Here is a 20,778-nt window from a genome sequence, read left to right as displayed (position 1 = left end):
TATGACCCCCAAATGGGAGAAAAAGAACATGTACTTACCTATCACACTTCCAGGTCCTGCTTTTTCCCGCAACACTCCTCCTAGTGGCAATGGCGTACCCGTGACGGAGCGCAAAATCCCTTAACGCGGCGTGAATCTCTTCATGCGTAGTGTATTCGCCGGCGGGCGGGACAGGGAACTCGTATAGCGGATTTCCAGAGTCAGGATCCACGTCAAAGACCTCAGGATCAAAATTGGCGACATATTTGGCGGCAGGGTTCTCAGCGTCGTCGTCGTCTTCTTCTGATTCATATTCATCACCATCATTCTCAAATTGTCTGGCCGCTCTCCTCTTAGATTTCTCACGAGTGGTTTCTGGGGAGTTTTCAGCTAAGTTTTCGGTTTTTTTTGGTGAGTTTTCTTCATTTCTTTTGTTTTTTTTCGGTTTTTCTTGAATTTTTGGTGTTTTTTCTACATTTTCAGATTTATTGTCTTCTAACATACAATGATCAGTTGAGGAATCTAGAAAACTTAAGCAGGAATCTAACATAATTTCGGCCTTGAGGTCGTTGTAGATCTCGTTGGGATTTTTCTCGGGTCTTTCAATACTTTCATCGTCATCATCTTCATCTTCTTTTTCATCTTCTTTTTCTTCTTTTTTTTGGGCTTGAATCATCTCCTGGGTCAACTTGAGGATCTCAGGATCGACAGCATCGTCCGATCGCGCGGGGGAAGCAATCTGGGTGAGAGGGAGGGCGTTCTGGGACATCTCGGCGGTTTGGACGTTCGGCAGAGCGTGGATGCGGGCTACGGGAAGCTGGATCGATCGATTGGATCGGGTTCGGCGGTTGGAGAGCGTTTGGACGGGGTCGTTGGCGGTCGCGGTGGGAGTCGGAAGGCCTGGTGTTGCCTAGGAGTGGGAGTCGAGGAGGGATATGTATCTCAATTCCCACGGGGGTGATTTTTGGGGGTCGACTCCCGGGCAAGGACGGGGAATTGGGGGCCCGACTCCCCCGCGGGACATGAGGAAATAATGAAAAATAATATGTGGAAATAAATTTCCGACTCCCAAACTTTCGGGAGGAATTTGAGTTCCGACTCCCAAAAGTCGGCCGGGTCAAATTGAGGTCTGGTTGACCCGCAGGGGACGTCTTGCGGCGGTCCCCCGGACGTCCGCGACATTTGGAGTCAGAACTCGAATTTATGGGAGTCAATTAATTATAAACCCCCTATTTTATTTCACACTACATACATTATTTTACATCACAAAAAACACTCTCAGACAAGTTTTCATCTATAAAAGGAGGCCTTCCTTGCCCCTTCCTGTTTTCTTTTTCCCCATGCTTGCACTAAATAGTAATATTGAGAGATTACTTCTGCATTCATCACATCACTATAGTATAATAATGCCTGCATAAATAGTAATATTAAGAAATTACTTCCGCATCCATCACATCATTATAGTATTATAACATTAGATCTTAAATTTAGAACTTGATAATTATAAACATAACTTACTTTTGATAACAAACTTGATCACATCAAATTATAACATCTCTCTTATCACGCACAAAACCTGGTTCTTAGGTTCTGAAAAAGCTAGATAATAGAATAATTCAGTAGATTGCGCCACACTAAAATTGTTAGTGTAAAATTCTTCCAGAGCTTATTTAGGAAGGCAGCCCTTCAAGTACCTTTAGCCCAAACCTTCCTGGTTTTTGCTATATTCCCTTCCAAGCTCAGATCACGCCCTGCGTAGAAGTTCCACACCGTTGACTGCCATAAACAGCAGTCCACCGGGAGGAGTCCCTCCCGGTCAATAACATTACTGGGAGGAGTCCCTCCTGGTCGACTGCCATACACAGCAGTCCACCGGGAGGGACTCCTCCCAGTCGACTGCTGTGTATGGCAGTTGACCGTGAGGGACTCCTCCCAGTAATGTTATTGACTGGGAGGGACTCTTCCCGGTGGACTGCTGTGTATGGCAGTCAACCGGGAGGGACTCCTCCCAGCAATTTTATCAACTGGGAGGGACTCTTCCCGGTGGACTGCTGTGTATGGCAGTCGACCGGGAGGGACTCCTCCCAGTCGACTGCTTGATATGGCAGTCAAATGGGAGGGACTCCTCCCAGTTGACTGCTCAATATGGCAGTTGACCGGGAGGGACTCCTCCCAGCCGACTTCTTGATATGGCAGTCAAACGGGAGGGACTCCTCCCAGTTGACTGCTCAATATGGCAGTTGACCGGGAGGGACTCCTCCCAGTCGACTGCTGTCTATGGCAGGTGACCGGGAGGGACTCCTCCCAGTCGACTGCTGTGTAAGTTGACCGGGAGGGACTCCTCCCAGTAATTTTATCAAACAGGAGGGATTCCTCCCGGTCAAAGTTGTTGTATAGGAGTCAACTGCGAGGGATTACTCCCAGTCAACTGTTGTATCATGTTGTGGACTGGTCTCCCTCCCAGTCAAAATGGGCCCCAAGTATGCCCTTGTTGGCCACAAGGCATTCCTCCTAGTTGACATGGGCACTTATTCTTGTTGATGGGGAGGAATCCTTCCCAAGGCTGGTCAACAAGGAGTAAACACCCTTGCTGATGATCAATGAGCACCAGTACTGTGCAGTTGTTGAGGCAGATGGCTTGGGACCCTAGGCAGATGCAAAGACTGTGCGCCAAGTCCAACACTGAGCTACAGTCTTAAACCATACTCACTATCTTCTTTTGATGCTGAGCTACTCCATGATATATCATGGAATGAACATGGATGAACTTAAAGTCTCACCCTGGATTGCGCATGTCAACTGACAGCAATTGCTTGATTTTTTTTCATAGTGGTTGAATACAGGGGGGGGGGGGGGGGGGGACAGGCGTACAAATTTGGAGGCATAATTTTTATTTTTATTAAAATTTGACTGGTCTATCAAAACAAGAATTTTTGGGAAGTGCCCTACAGCTCAAAAGTTTGGTTTGTTAATATGTGAAGATCCATACACTCCAAGAAAGGGTCAGGCAAGTGACAGCAGTTGACATGAGGCATTCTCCTGTGTAACTTCCATTCTAGCTCCACTCAACCAGACATCAGTTTTTTTGGCAGCGTCACTGTGCATCATGCACAGTGACTGTGCATTGAAGCTTGGTCAAAGGCAAACTATGACAAAGGCTGAAGTTCCATCACCAGATTCCTTAGAGCTCTCACATGTTAACTGGTGGCACTTGCTTGACTTTTTCTTGTAGTGATAGGAGCTATCAAATTCCTACGGTGCACCTGATACAGATCCAAGTCTGCCCAAAATGTCTGGAGTTTGATAAATAACACATAGGACGCCAATTGGATCCATTTTCATTTGATTGGCTGTTGTTTTACACAAGGTGCTACCATATTTCTCTGACTCCCATAGGCAGGTAGGCTGGATACTGAATCATGCTGCATGAAACATATTAATTTCTTTGTAAGACAAGTCTCTTGTTGAGAAAAGAAAAGGAAAAGGATGCAGTGAGAGGCAATTTAAATGAATAAAAATATTGATTAAAAGAGAGGAGAAAGAACGCCAAGGTAGACGGGATGAAAGGGCCGGATACAGACGATAGGTGAGTTGAGAGCTACTAGACATCCTACATACGCCGATATATATGTTTCGAACTGTTAATATGCGTAACTGTCACGTGAAAGATAGTCGTGTATATAAATATATGTATAAGTGCGGGTGGATATTATAAACAACGAAGGAGACAGTCTGTGCTTGTTAGAGCGATTGCGTGCTTAAGCGGAAGGGGGAGTATTACAAGGAAGGAAAGCAGCGAGTATGTATGTATAGTATGTAGTAGTTCAAGGGTGATTGAGGTTGGTGGTTTCGAGCAACACAATCAGTCAATTACGGATCATTGAGCGAAGAGACAGAATGTTCCAAAGTCAAAGCAGGCATCAAAGCAGACAAGGGATGATCGGATTGAGTCTGCTCCATGGCTCGTTCCTCGTCTTCGCCATTCGAGGGGAGATGATCCTGATCGAGTGCGAATGATTTGAATGGCTTGGCTAGACGGCAGGCCAAAGCATCCAATTCAGCATGGCGGGGAAGGGGGTTATGACATCTCGAGATAGGGGAGGCTGTTTGGAGTAAGGAGAGAAGCATATCAGCCATGATGAGCAGAAGAGAGGAAGACAGAGGTACTACTGACAGACAATCGAGCTGAGATGATTAGGGGCGACGGCCAAGCCGAACTGAGGCTGGCTGTGCTCGGGATGGTCGGTAGGTTGGGGGTGATTAGGTTGAGCGGTGGGCTTGTTGGAATGATTATGAATCGGTTTGCACGATGAGGATGGCGGGGGAGATGAGGATGATGAGGATGATAAAGGAGTGGAGGTGGTGGTTCGGATGGGCGAGGTAGGCTGACTGGAGTGGTTGGACTGATCCTGGGGTTGGATTGAGGAATCGAGATGGTTGTTGTAGATGAGGATCGATTGCCGATTCGGTTCCGAGGGAGGGGTGAAGAGCGAGAGAAATTCGGACAAGCTGTGTTGGTGTGTGTGTGGTTTGGGTGAGTCAGAGTGGATTTGTTCATGGTTTGGATTGAGGGCTGGGGTACGAACACATCATCTGAGGAAGCGAGCTCTTGGCCGAGTTTCTTCTGGTTGTTCCTCGGCGGGATGGATGGCTTGGTGGTATTGTAGATCGGATTGGAGTGAGTTCGCCTTGGGAGTGGACAGAGTATCGAGGGCTGGGTTGAGTTTGACATGGCTGGAAGTAAAGGAAGTATTGAAGTAGCAGGCTGTGGCAGTCGTGGTGGATGGTGGTGGTTATTGGCGCGGAGTGCCAGCCAGGGAGGCCCAAGTGGAGGGCGATATATGTGGGTCCCCCGGGGACCCCCGACCACGGACCGACGACTGTCAGCCTGGTGTCACTCGAAACCGCCCCGGCCCAGCCCCCTTCTTTTATGTAGCCTGGTGCAGGGAGCTTCGACCGGCACGACGTCATGGGTTCGGGGGGTTGGCCCGCTGCGAGACTGGGCAAGTTGGCCGCGAACAATCACAACAACACCGACATCATTCATCTCAATTTTGGACTTTTCTGCGAGCAAGATCAAGATGATCCTCTTGGAAGACCACAATAAAATTATTCAGGGTTAGCTATCCTCAGTCTAGGAAACCATCAATCAACTCCCATCTCCGTAGCTAATCCTGCCTGCTATCCTCGACAGATGTATTGACCGACAAGTTTAGCAAGTGAGCTCGCCTATCAAATATTCTTTACCAGTTGATGTTCGATTTACTAACCTCCCCTCGTCTTAATCCCCTTATCCAGGCCAGGTTCATTGGATCAAGCTTTTGTCGATTTGTGAGCATATACGTTTCGAATAACGATCTCATCTACACCTCACACAAATCGGTAAACTGGATTCTAATCACTGTGTAACCTGTATTCGATAGCGATGGCGTCAGATATCATCTCTCAACTCCTACTAAGAAGACGATTGTCATGTTGTCAATGGGCGTGAGATGCTGGCACGAGCTGGTCGAATACGGTGTGTGGGATATCATGAAACGCGAATACGCCAATTGGATTTCTCAGGAGATCGAGCCAGACTACGATATCAGTTTGATATTCGAGGTGGAGAAGCTGCCGACTGATCCAGGTAAATTTCATTGATTGCGTATCTGAAAACACGAACCTGATGGGGCATTCATCGAGATGTTTGTGTTGTGTTGAGGGCTGACCGGTCTGAACCCACTCTTCTCCGTGGACTTAGAGGAACGTTCGGCTTTGATCCGATCGGTTGCACTCCTCAAGCGCAATGCACTGGCGGCACCCTTTGAACGCGCATTTGAAATCCAAAAGGCACTCGAAGCTAATCCTCCCAATCCTGACGCGGCGCCCAGAGATCCCAATCAGGACCTGATGGCCCTCAACTATCGCCCAGAGGAAGCGATCTATGTGATTCCTAACATCGACCGGGTCACCGTCGTGTTCAGTACGATTTTTCGAGAGGATACTGACATGGTTTATGGCAAAGTGTTCTTGCAGGTCAGAATGATCCCCAGCATTATCTAACCGGGTTGCAGAGAAACAATAAAAAGCTAACAAAATACACTTCACACAAATGATCGTTCCAGGAATTCGTTGATGCTAGGAGACGTCCTGCTATCCAAACTGCACCCCAAATCCTTTATTCGAACCGAGAGCCTCCGCGTGAAATAAATCATATTCCGGGACTTGCAGCCACAGAAAACATGGGGTATGTGACCTTCGGTAAGTCATGTAGAATAGCGTCGCTTGCTCAACGTACAAAAGTTGGTGGCTGACGCAAAGGACTCGATTATTTACAGTCTTGTTTCCGAGACATTTCTCTACGCCTGAAGTCGCCTTCAGCACAATCTCTCGAATCCAACTGTTCAGAGATTACCTGCACTATCACATCAAAGCTTCAAAAGCTTATCTCCACTCTAGAATGAGAGCCAGAACCAATGAGTTCCTGAAGATATTAAATCGGGCCAAACCTGAAGTGCTTGATAAAGAACGAAAGACTGCGAGGTACGCATCCCTGACCTTGTTTCTTTCTAATATCTTCGTACACTTGACCGACTGACAACCATTCTTCCTTCTATCAATCCCCTTTGATTTATGACGCGGATTTTACAGTGGAAGGACATTTGTCAGAAATTGAAAACATTATTACTGCGCTATTGCAGGCGTGCGTGGTGGAGAAAGTCTTCTTTGTAAACGCTTGTCATCAAAATTCAGGCCTTATTTTTACATCCCAACAGGTGTGTGTGTGCGTGTGGTGCAAAAAGTCTTTGTTGTACATATAAGCTTGTTTCTAAACTCAAGCCCAATTCTTAAATCTCAATAGATATTAGGATCACATTGCCAGTTATATATCCCCTTCACAGCTATCTGTAAGGGTTCAATCCCTTCACTAGAGCCGACGACAAAGGAGCAGGGACACGGAGCGCGGAGAGAGACTTCTAGGACCAAATTCATGGTTTTGATTGCAACTGATCCAGAGAGAAGTCAGTTCTCTGTGTGAGGGACAAAGAGAGAACAAGAAGAGAGAATGACAAGTCGAGGGAGTGAGCTTACCTGATCCAGAGAGAAGTCAGTTCTCTACTGAATCAGGGAAGGGGAAGAGCTCAGACTACACCACGGGTGCAACAAAATATTTTGAAAACCAGTTTGATTGGTTTTCAGAATATTTTTTTTAATTGAGTCCGGACGTCCTGAAGAACGAGTCGGACTAACCATTTTCAGATATTTTTAAAATATTTCTAGAACCACCTGAGGTGGTTTTGAAAATATTTTGGAAACCAATTTGGTTTGAAAAATATTTCCAGAACCATTTGAAATGGTTTTTGAAACCATTTGGATGCTCCTTCTCTCACGGCACGGTTTTTGGGACCTTTTTGGCAACAGAATTTGTCCACAAACCAGATTCAGACCAATTTGGTTCTGACAACCACTATCCAATCAATTTGGTTTTGACAACCATCCCAAAAACTTTTGGTGCACCCATGGTGTAAGTACAAGCTTGTGACAGGGCTTGGTAACCTCTTGTGAACCCCAAGGGAGGAGGGGGGTTTACACTATCTCTATCCCATGGAGTAGTCACCACAGCGGGGTCAACATAGCCTGTAAGTTCCTCCTTTGGAGATTGCTTTGCTCCCCCAAGGAGGGATGAATTAGCTAAGTTAGGTGAATTGGTGACCAAGAACACCACCCTCATTTGCCCTCACCTCCCTTGGAAGTAAAACTCCAAAAAGAAGATAAACATTTAAGTTGAGGTAAAACCCTGACCTGGCCCTAACTTAACAAAGCCCCTGTTGGGAGTTAGGGTAACCAAGATTACCAACTTACACAATGTAGTCTACACCCTGGGAGCACCCAAGCTTAACATTACACCACGGGTGAGGTTTTAAAGTTTCCATCCAGTAAATTTACTGGATGGTACAAAAAACCAAAAACCAATTGGAATCATTCTGGTATGGTCAAAGGACCAAAAACCAATCGGAATGCTTCCAATATGGTGGGAGGACAAAAAAGCAATTGGAATGCTTCCAGTATAGTCAAAGCTTCCAGTATATTCAAAGGACCAGAATCATTCCGATCGCAATTCAGGTTAAAACCAAACCCAAAAAAAAAGCTTTGCACCAGAACAAAGTCAAAAAATGTTTGACTTCATTCCAGGAAGTACAGACTGGAATCTCATTCCGGTATTTTTCCTGGATTTTTCCCAGAAAATTTTTGTATATGACCAATCAAGCCTTGCAGATGCAGGCTCATACACACAAATCACACAATGCAATGTATGGCTTGTCTAGCATAGTGGTCAAGAAGCTCCAGTGGGGGTGGATCAGCAACATGGTGCTGTTCAAGCCCGTCTTTTGGCTGGGTGATTTGTTTGGTCCTCATTTTGAGCAAATCACCACCTGCCACAGCCCAGAACCATTCTGAATAGCATTTGAAAGCAATTTTGGAAAGGGTTTGGCAATCTGTGATATTTTTGGATTGCCCTCCAGTGAAATTCCAGTGGAAACACCAACCGTCTGACCACGGTCCCCGTTTGCAGGCAGACACCTCAAAATGATATTGGTTGCCAACCAAAATCATTTTGAGAAACTTCACCTGTGGTGTAGTACAACACATCTAAATCAATATTGGGAAAAACCAGATTTGCATACATATCCAAAACTCAGATTTCCCAAAATTACATATGGTGGCTTGGTAGGGGCTCTCTGGGGTCATATGAGGACTAGGGTTGAGAATTGAGCCGGCCCAAACCAGCCCACTTGGTTTTTGTTTGGCCCAACAAGGGTCCAAACACAAATGGATGGGCCAAGATCCATGGGACTCTTGGAATGGCCCAACTCAAAACAGTCAGGTTGGGCTGGGTTACTGATTTCATTGGGTCAGACCCACAAAAAAGCCCTTAACTCAGCAAAGATCAAGGATTCCAACTTCAAATCAACTCAACCTGACAGTGACCATTCTACAAAACCCAAAAAGACCATCCAATGAACTTTTTGGGTTTATTTGAGACCATTTCATGATTGAGTGAACTTGGTACCTTTCTTTGCTTGCTCTCTCAACCAATCTTGGGCACAGATCAAGGCTTCAACCATGGTTATATTAAGCTGACTTCTATACTCATTCAGAATGTGACCACCAGTTGCAAAGGCCGATTCCGAAGCTACAGATGTCATTGGTGCTATCAGCACTGTCTTGGCAAGTTTGGAAAACGGTTGAGAAGGCCAATTCCAAAGCTACAGCTGTCATTGGTGCTGTCAGCACTGTCTTGGCAAGAGACAGGGTAGCCACAGGAGTAAGATTGGGGGTGATAGACTTGGCCATAGCTTTTTGAAGCTTAGGTGTTGACTTGTTGAGTGTTGATTCAACAATGAAGCACCGCGCTGGCCACACTGAAATTCAATGGGTGCCCACAGGCTCCCCAAAACCTGCTATCCAAACTCAGGTGCCCATTTAGGTGTGGGACTTAAAAAATCACAACCTGCACCAACCAAAGAGCTCTGGCACGGGTTGCCCATGGGCCAACCTGGCCCAATTCTCAACCCTAATGAGGACCCTGGAAATCCTCTAGAAATGTGGGTAATGTAAAATCCAGATTCATACAATTTTGAAGTCCATTCATATATGTTGCATGCCTATGCTCAGAGAAATTCCAATTTTTTCATACACTTTTCATGCCTAAGGCCCCGTTTGGCTGCCGTGTTATACGTCATATATGGTCAAATTTATGACGCACAACCCCCGGGGGTTTCAAAGTTTTGGTGGCAATGGGGAGTGAACTTTGGGTCGCGGCGTCATAAATTCAACCATTTATGACGTATAACGCGGCAGCCAAACACAGCCTAACATTTTTTTCACCTGGAAGGTAGAAAACCTGCTTTTTTGTGAAGCTAGCTGGTTTTGATAGCTTCTGCAGTACTAGGGCACACCCAAAACACAACTAAACCCCCAAAAGTGAAGAAGTATGGAATTTTTGTGTGTTAGAGTTACGTACAAATGAACCTTTTTTTCCTTCTGAAAGAGATTTGATAGATTTGATACACAAAAATTCTTCTTCCAATTGATGTAAGAATGGGGCTTGAGACATTGCAATGAGGAGAGGCTTAAATGTTAGAGGATTAATACATGATCCCCCCAAAATCAGTAATATTTGTAGAAATACCTGATCAGACCACCCGCAGCAACTGCCAAGGAAGCTAGCGTGGTTAGACATAAACCCAGAACCCCCAGCTGCACAAATAGATAAGCCCCCCTCTAGCAGTCCAGACCCACAACCCTAAACCAAACTCTAGCTGCTCACTTGCAGATACAGAAACCGCAATGGGAAAAGGAAGGTTAGACTCAGCCTGCATGTATGTACGAAGACAACATTAGAAATCAGATAAAGCTGACTAATTGTATGATCACAGATCCCTTGCAGACCGCATTGGAAACAAGAACCAAGTCTCTCTAATTGCTAGGATCACAGCCAGCACCCAACGATGTGAGTAGTCTCATCCCTTACAACCAGGAGAGGCATAGTAGTAACAAAGGGTAGTTATATTACATTGTGTTATCCGCGCAATTTTGGTAAAGTAACTACCCCTGTTATCCAGGGCCCCCGTTAGTTTACTAGTAACGGGGTCATTTCAGGCCCTGCGCGTAACGTAACGGGCCTCATTTTTGAGGCCTGTTATCGCTTTATCTGGGGGATAACGCAATAACAGACCATTTAAGGCTTTTTTAGCCTCATTTTTTGCCCGTTCTCAAGGGCTCTGCGCGCCTGGATAACGCAACAAGCATAAAAAAAACGGCTTAATGTGGTGCAATAATGTAATCGCACTGCCGTCACGCGTAACGCGTAGATAAGGACAAAAATTCTGTTACGTTACCGTTATCTACGCGTTACGTTTAGCGTAACTACCCTTGGTTAATAGTAGGTGACTTGACACAAACTGTGTTTGGCAAGCAGACTCAGAACTAGATCACCCGTATAGGCAGGAAAAGAACAGGCTACATATTTAGCTAACTGTCCCCTGCATTGGTGAGTCCAAAGCACAGACTAAGATCAGAAACAAAGAAGGAAGGGAAGCAATGGAGATGAATCTTATAGAAACACAAACATCTCCATCAGAACCAACTGACCCCCGCAGGCACTCTAGCCTCAGAATAGCAACCAGATAGACTCAGACCTGAGCCAAGCACACACTTGTGCTGCTTTCAGGTAAAATAATATTTTATATTATTCTTATTTTAATCTAAAATTGTAACTACAAGTAGATTAAAATAACGGACTTACTTCGCGCACTGCAAAAAGCTCTTCGCGCACTGTGCAGTGCGCGAAGTTTGCAAACACTTCGCGCACTGCGCGTGAAGGGCGCACCTTTTTCAAATTATTTTTTGACCAATCAATAGAAGAGCTTATTATTGTCCTCTGTGAATTTATTTGGAGTTTTTTGAAGCTTCCTTGTATGCTTAAAAATCCCACCAATAAATAAAACAAGTACAGCCATTTGGGGACCTGGAATTCATATTCCCACAGGCCAAAAAATCCAAATAATTCAGTGAATCATATTAAATATGTATTTAAAAGTTTGAGAACTTTTTGGCCACTTTGTACAAGGACAAGGCTTTCAAAAACCAGTAACTTTTTCTCAAGATATGCCAAAATGCGCCAGTAAGTGGTTAACTTTCCTAATTTTTGAAAGCCTTATTCTTGCACAAAGCGGCCAAAAAACTCTAAAAAGTTTGAATTCATATGTATCATGATTCACTAAATTATTTGGATTTTTTGACTGGTGGGAATATGGATTCCAGGTCCCCAAGTGACTGTACTTGTTTGTTTTATTGGTGGAATCTCTAAGCATACAGAGAAGCTTCAAAAAACTCCAAATAAATTCACAGAGGACAACAATAAGCTTTTCTATTGATTGTTCAAAAAATAATTTGAAAAAGTTGCGCCCTTCACACACAGTGCGCGAAGTGTTTGCAAACTTTGCCCACTGCACAGTGCGCAAAGAGCTTTTTGCAGTGCGCAAAGTAAGTCCGTAAAATAAATCAATACATTTCAGTTGCTTGAAATCTTTCAATATTTATCCCTTCACTAATTGGAAATAAGTGGTAAAGATGCATTGTTTTGAGGGGTGCAAAAGTACAAGAAGTAGGAGTTGATGTGAATAATCCAGCGGTAATTGGCATATGAGGTTGAAATATATAGGAAATTATATCCCAACTATGTAGTGGCACTAAAATCAAGTCTCTATTAACCCATATAAGTGCCTATTAGCCCATGAGAGAGTTGTCCACCCAATTTGCAAAATGGCTGGTACAGGTACATAAAGTTTAAACACAACTTATTGACCCATACTATTGTCACTCTTAAACCATTCCACAAAAGGGTATGGGTTAATGGAGACTTGAATCGCAAGCCAGCAATGTTTTCCTGAGACATACTCATCATTCACCTGAATTTTTCTCAATAAAAAATAACCCCCTGGACCCTGGGGAGTGCTTGCAAGGGTCAAGGGTCAAAGACACAGACAGGGGCCAAGTGTTGAGAGTGTTGAGATTGTGAAGCCTGTTTGTAGTCTTTGTATGCTTGTATGTAGATATGCTTCTACCAAGCAGCCCATCACTACTGTCTACCGGCTTCTCACCTGGCCTTCCTTTCCTTACTGAATCAAATCTATATCTTCACTGTCAAGCCCCTGGCCCATGATCACCGGTAGCCCCTCAGTTTCAGTCCCTGGTGTTCCTCAACAGATAGGGGGGTACAAAAGAATTCTGCCTTGGAAATTGAATGGTATCCTCAAGACTTTCATACATATAAAGTTACTAACCACCTTTCCACAGTAAAATTTCCATACATTCAACATTAGTATGCTTCCAGCCAAAAAGGCCATTCATACCACTTTTCATGGCTACCATTTTGGGATTTTGGTGAAAAAATTATGATTTTATGGTGTTGTGATTTCATGCAAGACAACTTTGAACACCCTAATTACCCACATTTCCAGGGGGTTTCCAGGGTCCTGCCATATGTACCCCCATTTGGCTGATCATTTGCTGGTTTATTCATAACTCACATCAAGGCTCAAGAGTCAAGCCACATGCCTCCCTTCTACACTACGGGGGTGTAGAAGGGGTGTACCGGTGTACCACACTCCGGGGGTGTAGAAGGGGTGTACCACACTCCGGGGGTGTAGAAGGGGTGTACCACACTCCGGGGGTGTAGAAGGGGTGTACCACACTCCGGGGGTGTGGGATGCGGAGCAGCTCCAGATTGAAGGTTGAATCCTGGCGGTTTCTTTTTTCTACTCCGCAAAACGCTTCTGCTTCGCCGCACAAATATTCAGAGAGATCCGGCGATGGAGCCAACAGTAATATTTTACAAGTATGTATGTTCGATTCGCAATCTATGGGGAAAAGAGATTCTAATCAGATCACCTTGTCTGTTCTTTCGTAGATGTGAGAACAGCTGCCATCACCCAATCTCGAACCGCATGGGTTTCTGACCAGCCACTCGATGGCTTTTTTGATGAAAACCCAATGAAATCAGATGAAGATAGTCCGTTCGCATTTAAAGTCGAATATATGTTGACGGTGAGGTACATAAATATGTGTTGAAGATGTCATTATCTCAATCATTTTAACCAACAGACTTTTCATTCACATGCTGATTATCCAATCAATTATTCATCCCAGAAAAATAGCACACTACACCGTCATGGTACCGCCCATGCCCCCACGACAAGACCTGCTTTTACTAGGAATCACTTATCGCAAAGTCCCGTAGGTCTTGAGGGCCTTAAATTGTCTACATCGAACCGCAATGGTCTCCGCTGAACTAATACATAATACTAACACATATTGATTATCGTGATGGTCATCCGTAGAGTCGTTGCAATCAATGATACAGTTTATTGCGACACGCACAAGATCGCGGAAGCCTTGGAATCGCTTTATCCTCATTCCAATGAGCACCCAAGCTTATTCCCAAAAAGTCTCACCTTGGGTGATCATCAAAGCTCAATCCTACAAAAATATCTGGTCCAATTTGTAATCGATCGCCCTCTGTTCAAATTAGCTGTGGGTTTGATGCCCTGGCACCTGGTCAGTAAAGCTTGTTCACATTTTTAAAGCTTGAAGCCCTTATAATCCAATGCGCTTGTAGACACTCACATCTTTTTTGTGTTGATTTACATCTGGCACACGGAATATTCCAGCTGCCAAAAGCTTTTTTGGACGATCGTGAAAAGTTTTTAGGGAACTCAATTGACGTAAATCAGATCAAGAAAATGAGACCTTATATTATTTCGCAGTTGCAAGTGCACATGGCCTTTCTCGAAGAAATTTTCCAAGAGTCGGGCGGGGATTTCGTGATGCAGACCGAATATCCTGGCTTCCTAGACGTGTCCATCTATTTCCTCTTCCGATGGATCAATGTAATGGGACAAGACAAAGACCTTTACGGACCAGAGAGCGAATCTACTTTCCCACGTCTTAGAAAAGTGCGTTCCAATTCATCTTGGCTAGCAATCCTTGCGCTTTGCTTGTCCAGTGAGTGAACGCGAAGATTAGCAAGTGCTAAAATGTTTTTTTAATACTTTTTTTCCTAGTGGGTTGAAGTCATGAGGGAGTTTTATGAAAAGAACAAAGCGAATGCACCCTCCACTCGAATCTCGGGAAACGAGGCCAGCCGAAAGATCCCGGAACCACCGAGGACGAGCGGCGAAGTTGAACCGAAGACCAGGGAGGATCGACTATTGGGTCTGACTCTGGGTAGTCAAGTAGCCGTAACGCCAGATGATTCGGGGAAAGTGCCCACAATGGGAAGATTGGTCGAAATCAACGGTTCGACTATTTCAATAATCGTCAAGCGACGCGATGGATCCGGCCAAGAATGCAAGCTTTGTTTCCCAAGATTTGGCTTTAGCGTCTTACCGGCATCCCTCGCGGAAGCTAGCAAGATGTAAATGGAGCGATGATTTCGTCATTGTATCACTGTGCTTATTGTGAATGTAGCCCTATAAAGATTAATTTGTCATCTCTGTACAACCTACTCGAAGTTATTTGATCCTGCACGTGGACCATCATTCTTTTCACCTGCCCAAAGATGTTATGAATCAATTCGAGGTATAAATACTCCATCCTGCTCGTCAAACCACCGAGGGTTTTGTATGCATTTTTTGACAAGAAAACCTACGGACAATTCGAGAATGCTTAAATCAAATCAAGCGTCAACTTGATTAATACATATTAGGGGGGTTCACAATTGAATTTTATAAAACTTTGGAGGCCAATTTAAGGCCTTTGTGAACATAATTTTCCAATTTTGGCAAGATGTCCTGAAAAAGGTGTGACTGATCAATCAGTGCAATTTATCAACTTTTTAAAAATATGTTCATAAACAGGTCAAAATGGGTCCTAAAGTTTTACAAATTTCAATTGTGAACCCCCCTATTAGGACGGTTCACATTGGGATTTCAAAGCCATTTTTATCACATTTATTATTAAAATTTTGCCATTCTTATAAGATGGTCAGAGTCTTCTGGAAACCCCAAATCTGAATTTTGAATGAGTTATGAAAATTTACTGCTAAAATTTGATAAAAATGGGCTTAAAGTTGTCTTACCCACACGGTTCACGTAGACAAGTTCAACTTGTCTACGTGAACCGTCTGGGTTTCAGCGTTTGCTCATGAAACTTGTAGCCCGCCTTTCTCTCTTTTGTAAAATAATTGCGCCAAAAGACCAGAAGATATGTAGCATAAAGGCAGAGGGAATATTTATCGTCATAATTCGTACCGAATCCCATTGACATTGATGTGTTGTTTGAACATCCCGCAGATTGAACCTAACCTGTTGTATATCTTGTAATATGCTGCTGCTGGTCATCGGGGTTTTTTTCTTATTTATGTATGCATTAGCCCATAAACCTTAATCTTTTTGGGTGGATTTCTGCCTTTGACCGGCATTTAATCTGGAGGAGGATCAACTCGACCTTGTTGACCGACCGTCCCTTTCCATCCTATCCCGACACCACTCATCGTCATCTCCCATCTCCATCCTTGTCTGACTCCCCTTCCCCCCCTCAAGCTTGACTATCTTTCCTTACTTGCATAGCCCAGCTCGCTTGATTACCGATCATCACTCACCAGCTTATCAATTCCCCGATGGAGCCAGTAGCCGCACTTACTAACGATAACAACGACCTGTCCTCTGACCAACCCTCCGTTCCGGATCAACAACCGAGTTCAGAGAATCCAAACACGCCACCCGATGCCGACAAATCATCTGATGTACCCAAAGCCCGCTCCACAGCCCCCAATGGCCCTGCGAAACGAGGCATTGCTGCCGCAATCGCTGCCTTTGGTAGGCTTGGCTGCTTTTGGCTTCCTATCACTGCTGCCACTATCACTAATACTACTACTACTTCAACTGCTACTACCATTATGACTTATCTTTTTATCACTTTTTATCCATCCTTTGACTGCTCGATCACTAATCAACCGATCACGTGCATTCCTCCTTAACAGAAAAAGGCACAGGCGAGAAAACCGCTTCACCCAAGGCCAGTCCTGCCGCCATAATGAGATCCACTCCAGCTGTCTCACACTCGAAGGAGCCTTCGCATCCAACCAATAATGACACTACCGCCAATCAGACTTCTGTAGTCAAACCGGCCCCCGCAATCAAGAAGGAGCCGACTACTGCTGTCAAGAAATCCGAGCCTGTACCTGCTAACAAAGCTCATCCACGCACTTCCACCACCACCACCACCACCACCACCACGACAACCAAACCATCCGCTCGAGCTGCTGCTTCTACTCGACCTGCGCCTGGTCGGACAGCCACTAAACCATCTGCTACTACAGCTGCTTCCCCACCAGTCGGGGCGGCTTCTCGTAGGACAAGCATAATTTCAACTGCTACCCGAGTGCCACCTAAGACGACTACGACCAGTGCCGTTGCTGCAGCAGCCACCGCTCGAAAGCTTCCATTGAACAACACGGCTTCAACTGGGTTACGAAATGCCCAAAGCACCCTTGCACCCGGAAGGAAACTATCCACTGCACCTTCCGCCACGATTGGAAAGACCGCTGCTGCAAAACCCGCCGCTAATGCTTCTAGCCAGGCTACTGCAGAATTGGAAAGCAAGGTCTGTAATTCACGGCCACACATATATTTGCATCCGGTCCTACGTATTTCTGTCTATCCAGTTACGCAATAGGATGTTGATGTTTTCATTTATTTTTCTCTTTTTCAAATTTCAGCTATCTCAAGCCGAGCTCAAATTGGCTACGCAGTCCGAGGAATTGGCAACCCTTCAAGCCCGGTTGGAAGAAGCAACGAGGAGTTCGGCTGCTGAACAAGAAAAATTAACCGTCGAGATCCAGTCCCTCAATGCCAAGTTAGAGGAAATAACAACCTCTTCCCTAACCGAAGCCCCTAGCTCTGCTGCTTCACTTGATACAATAAAATCTGAACTCGAAACTGCGAAAGCTCGGGTCGTAGAACTCGAAGGTGTGGTTGAGTTGCATCAAAAGGAGCGAGCAGATTTAGATAACCGTCATCAAGAGTCTTCGGCTGAGGTTGCACGGCTCACAGAATCTGTTAACGGGTTAAAACAGCAATTGGACGAAGTCATTGCTTCTAAGCAGGCTGCGATCGATGAAGCTTCCAGTCATCACCTCAATCAATTGGAATCTAAACTGGACGAAGCTCGAGTCGAATTTGAGGCCCAAAAGTCCGCCCTTGAATCACGGCTAGAAGAGCTAGAGCGTCAATCTAAGCACGCACAGAGCGAAGCAGCCACTCAGGCCGAGGCAGCCCTGTCCGCAGAGCTTGCCAAGAAGACCGAAGAAGTCTCTCAAAAGCACTCGGAAGAGTTAGAACAACTCTCAACTCAACACGCTTCCCAGATCGAGAACCTGACTAGAGAACAGGAGTCTGCAGTTCAGCGCTTACGCGAGGACCTCGAGGCCAAGATTGCAGCGGCAGAAAAAGCCTTCGCGGATATGCAAGAGGAGACAGCTTCGTCAGATGCCGCTCGTAAAGAAGAGAATGCACATGAGCTCGCAAATGCTGTCGAACAAGCAAGATCGACCGTAAAAACAGACTTCGAGTCTAGTATTGCTACGTTAAAGGAAGAGCACGTTTCTACGCTGGCCAAGTTGGAGACAGAGATCACGGAGATCAAGGAAGCCAAGTTGGTCATGAAAAACGAATTGGACGAGTTAATGTCTCGGAGCCAAGCGTTCACTGCCGAAAAACAGGTAATTGAATAACATCTTTCGTTTAAAACCCAAACTTTCATAAGTGGGCGACATCAGCTGAAGATACGTACTAAATTTCTTTGATTTTGTATGTTGCCAAACACAGGCTTTAGAAGAACGACTTTCGAGTGACACTGAAGCGCTTAAAACGGAGCATGCCTTGCAACTCGAACAAGAGTATCAGCGAGCCAAAGATGAGCTGAACGAAGCTCACATCGACCAACTCAAGTCCTTCCGTCAAACATCTCAAGAATCCACCGAACAGGTAAGCCTTCATCACTCTCGCAGCAGTCTCGATATCCAATTGACCGGTTTCTGGCTCTCCTTCACTTACTAGTTGCTGCAATCGCACCGAGCTGAACTAGAGGCTGTGCGGTCTGCCTTACTGTCCGACTTCGCGTCCGAGAAAGCTACCCTTGAAGCTGGGCTTGAGCAAGCAAAACTAGAACTTTCAGCGTTACATTCCGATCTCTCGTCTACTCAGAAGAGTAAGCAAGAACAATCGGATCAGATCAATCGATTGACTGTCGACCTTGGGGCCGCCCGTGCTATCCTAACGAATCTAGAGGCAAAGGCGAACGAGCCTGTCAAATCGGAAGAATTGGAAGAGCTCCAGAAAGTTTTACAGAAAACCCAGCAAGATGCCGAAGAACAAAGACTTCTATTAGAAAAGAATCAGCAAGAATTAGTTGCCAATTTCGAACACGCGCGCGAACTGCACTCCGGAGAAACTGCTAAGCACATCGAAGAGAAAACCCTATTGCAGAAGGAATTGTCCAGCTTCAAAGAACGCCTTGAATCAGGTGACGAAAGAATTAAAATGTCACAGGCTCTGGTGGAAGAACTCAGTCAAACGATCGAACAAGAAATGTGCAAGAAGGAAGAACTCGAAGCTCAATTAAAAAATCTACAAAAATCTCCGGGATCCAAAGCAGGCGACGCAACCAGTCACAATACGAATTTGATCGAACTACACGAAGCGCATAATCTGAAGATTCTAGAACTGACCAACGAGGTCGAAAAATGGAAAGACATCGCTGCGAAGAAGGAAGAGGAAGCGGACGAGAAACAGTTTAGAATAAAGTTGTTGGAAGAAATGATCGAAAAAGATGACGATGATGAGGATGATGAAGACAAGAAGAGTCGTAGTAAAGAAGAAGACGATAAACAGGAACTGTTGAATCTAAACTCGACTTTGGTCAACAAACGCGAGATAGATGATGACGATGAGCAACATCAGGAGGATCTCGACCATCATTCTAAGATCCAAGCAGAAGAATCTCCCGCCAACAACTACAGCCAAGACCTTTCAATCAAGTTTGTCTCTTAATTGACCCTCTTTCATCGTGCATTGCTTTGCTCCATGTTTTTTCTGTTCTCTTCGACTTGGTTTACAAAAAGGAAAGAGAGTAAAAAACAGTGTCTCTAGATTGCATTTTTTTCAATTTGAGCTTTGGACTTATTTCTTTGTTGCCTTTCTTCATCAAGTGAGACCCTTATGCATACACACAAGATCTTTTCAACATCTTTCTTTTCCTTTGTTCCTGTTGAGTTTCGTCCTTTTCGGTTTTAGAATAACATGTATTGTGTTTACTTAGAAAACTTGGACCCGGGTGTTTTTTGAATTTTTCGCATTCCCAGTGGTTAGGATGCAGTATGTACCGGATATCCCACACGGGATACTGGCTGAGGGTTGAATCAGGAGCAACAGCCTCCTAAACCATGACGACGGGCTTCGGAGTCTTCCTCGGGCATCCCAGACAAGAGGACAGATACGAGATGTACAAAGAACCTTAACGACTCCCATCCCAACCACAAACCAGAAGCAAACCTCATCAATCAGCTCACAATCGTTAATTCTACCAAGCGTCCGATCTCACTTTTCCTCAGTCATCCGTCGAGCTCGTGGGACAAATGTCACCTCACGCTCGCGCCATCATGATCTTCGGGGCTCTACTAACTTCCTGGTTCTTTCAATTAGTCGAATCCACTCACCCCGTATTAATCAAACGAGTGTATGACCCAATGAACATATCCGGCCCACCGGCGACACCTGGTCCTGACCCAGCACAGCTGGTATGGACCAATATTCATTGCACCAACGAGTTTGGTTCATATTCAAATGACCCACGGCAGAGTTGTCAGTTCATCAACCATATCTTCTGATGTCAAATTTTAGTGTAGCTTATGTGCAACTCTGGCACTGACAGCATGCACGGATTCCAGCTTGATCAAGTATTCTTGCGCTACAAGCCAATGCCACATGGGGACGGCATACGATACGCCCAAAACCCGACCTCGTAAGCTTTTTCCTTGCCAGTTAAGCTGTCATTGCATTTTATTGGCCCTCCTTCTTAATGAAAAAGCTAAACATCAACTTTTTTCGACATTTTCCAACCGAACAGTGAACGAGCGACTTTTCTTTAGAGGTTGTCAAAGGGTTGGCGTAAAGGAAAAGACGACTTACCTGGTTTACGCAATTTCATACGTGTTGCGCGATGAAAAAGGATTTTTGAGTGAGTCATCTT

The 20,778-nt window shown here is 45.0% G+C and overlaps 4 protein-coding genes across 4 annotated transcripts; 3 read left to right on the top strand and 1 right to left on the bottom strand.

The window, feature by feature from the left end:
- Nucleotides 1-3,849: 3,849 nt before the first annotated feature.
- Nucleotides 3,850-4,711, bottom strand: PtA15_6A901 (uncharacterized protein; the record flags this gene model as incomplete). Its single annotated transcript, XM_053170655.1, has 3 exons — nt 3,850-4,082; nt 4,154-4,256; nt 4,370-4,711. The coding sequence occupies 3 exons, from the start codon at nt 4,709-4,711 to the stop codon at nt 3,850-3,852; spliced, it is 678 nt and encodes a 225-aa protein (XP_053021824.1).
- Nucleotides 4,712-5,060: 349 nt separating this feature from the next.
- Nucleotides 5,061-6,559, top strand: PtA15_6A900 (uncharacterized protein; the record flags this gene model as incomplete). The annotated part of the gene is made up of 7 exons (XM_053170654.1): nt 5,061-5,097; nt 5,174-5,198; nt 5,278-5,310; nt 5,403-5,608; nt 5,723-5,997; nt 6,087-6,222; nt 6,300-6,559. 7 exons carry the CDS (start codon nt 5,061-5,063, stop codon nt 6,557-6,559), a joined length of 972 nt encoding a protein of 323 aa, XP_053021823.1.
- Nucleotides 6,560-13,521: 6,962 nt separating this feature from the next.
- On the top strand, nt 13,522-14,948 carry PtA15_6A899 (uncharacterized protein; the record flags this gene model as incomplete). The annotated part of the gene is made up of 5 exons (XM_053170651.1): nt 13,522-13,580; nt 13,678-13,764; nt 13,869-14,085; nt 14,199-14,483; nt 14,592-14,948. The coding sequence occupies 5 exons, from the start codon at nt 13,522-13,524 to the stop codon at nt 14,946-14,948; spliced, it is 1,005 nt and encodes a 334-aa protein (XP_053021822.1).
- Nucleotides 14,949-16,147: 1,199 nt separating this feature from the next.
- On the top strand, nt 16,148-19,580 carry PtA15_6A898 (uncharacterized protein; the record flags this gene model as incomplete). The annotated part of the gene is made up of 5 exons (XM_053170650.1): nt 16,148-16,346; nt 16,511-17,133; nt 17,249-18,250; nt 18,357-18,515; nt 18,588-19,580. 5 exons carry the CDS (start codon nt 16,148-16,150, stop codon nt 19,578-19,580), a joined length of 2,976 nt encoding a protein of 991 aa, XP_053021821.1.
- Between the last annotated feature and the right edge of the window lie 1,198 nt (nt 19,581-20,778).

Source organism: Puccinia triticina, chromosome 6A (genome assembly GCF_026914185.1).
Source record: "Puccinia triticina chromosome 6A, complete sequence".
NCBI lineage: Eukaryota > Fungi > Basidiomycota > Pucciniomycetes > Pucciniales > Pucciniaceae > Puccinia > Puccinia triticina.
This window is presented reverse-complemented; position numbering and strand designations above follow the sequence as displayed.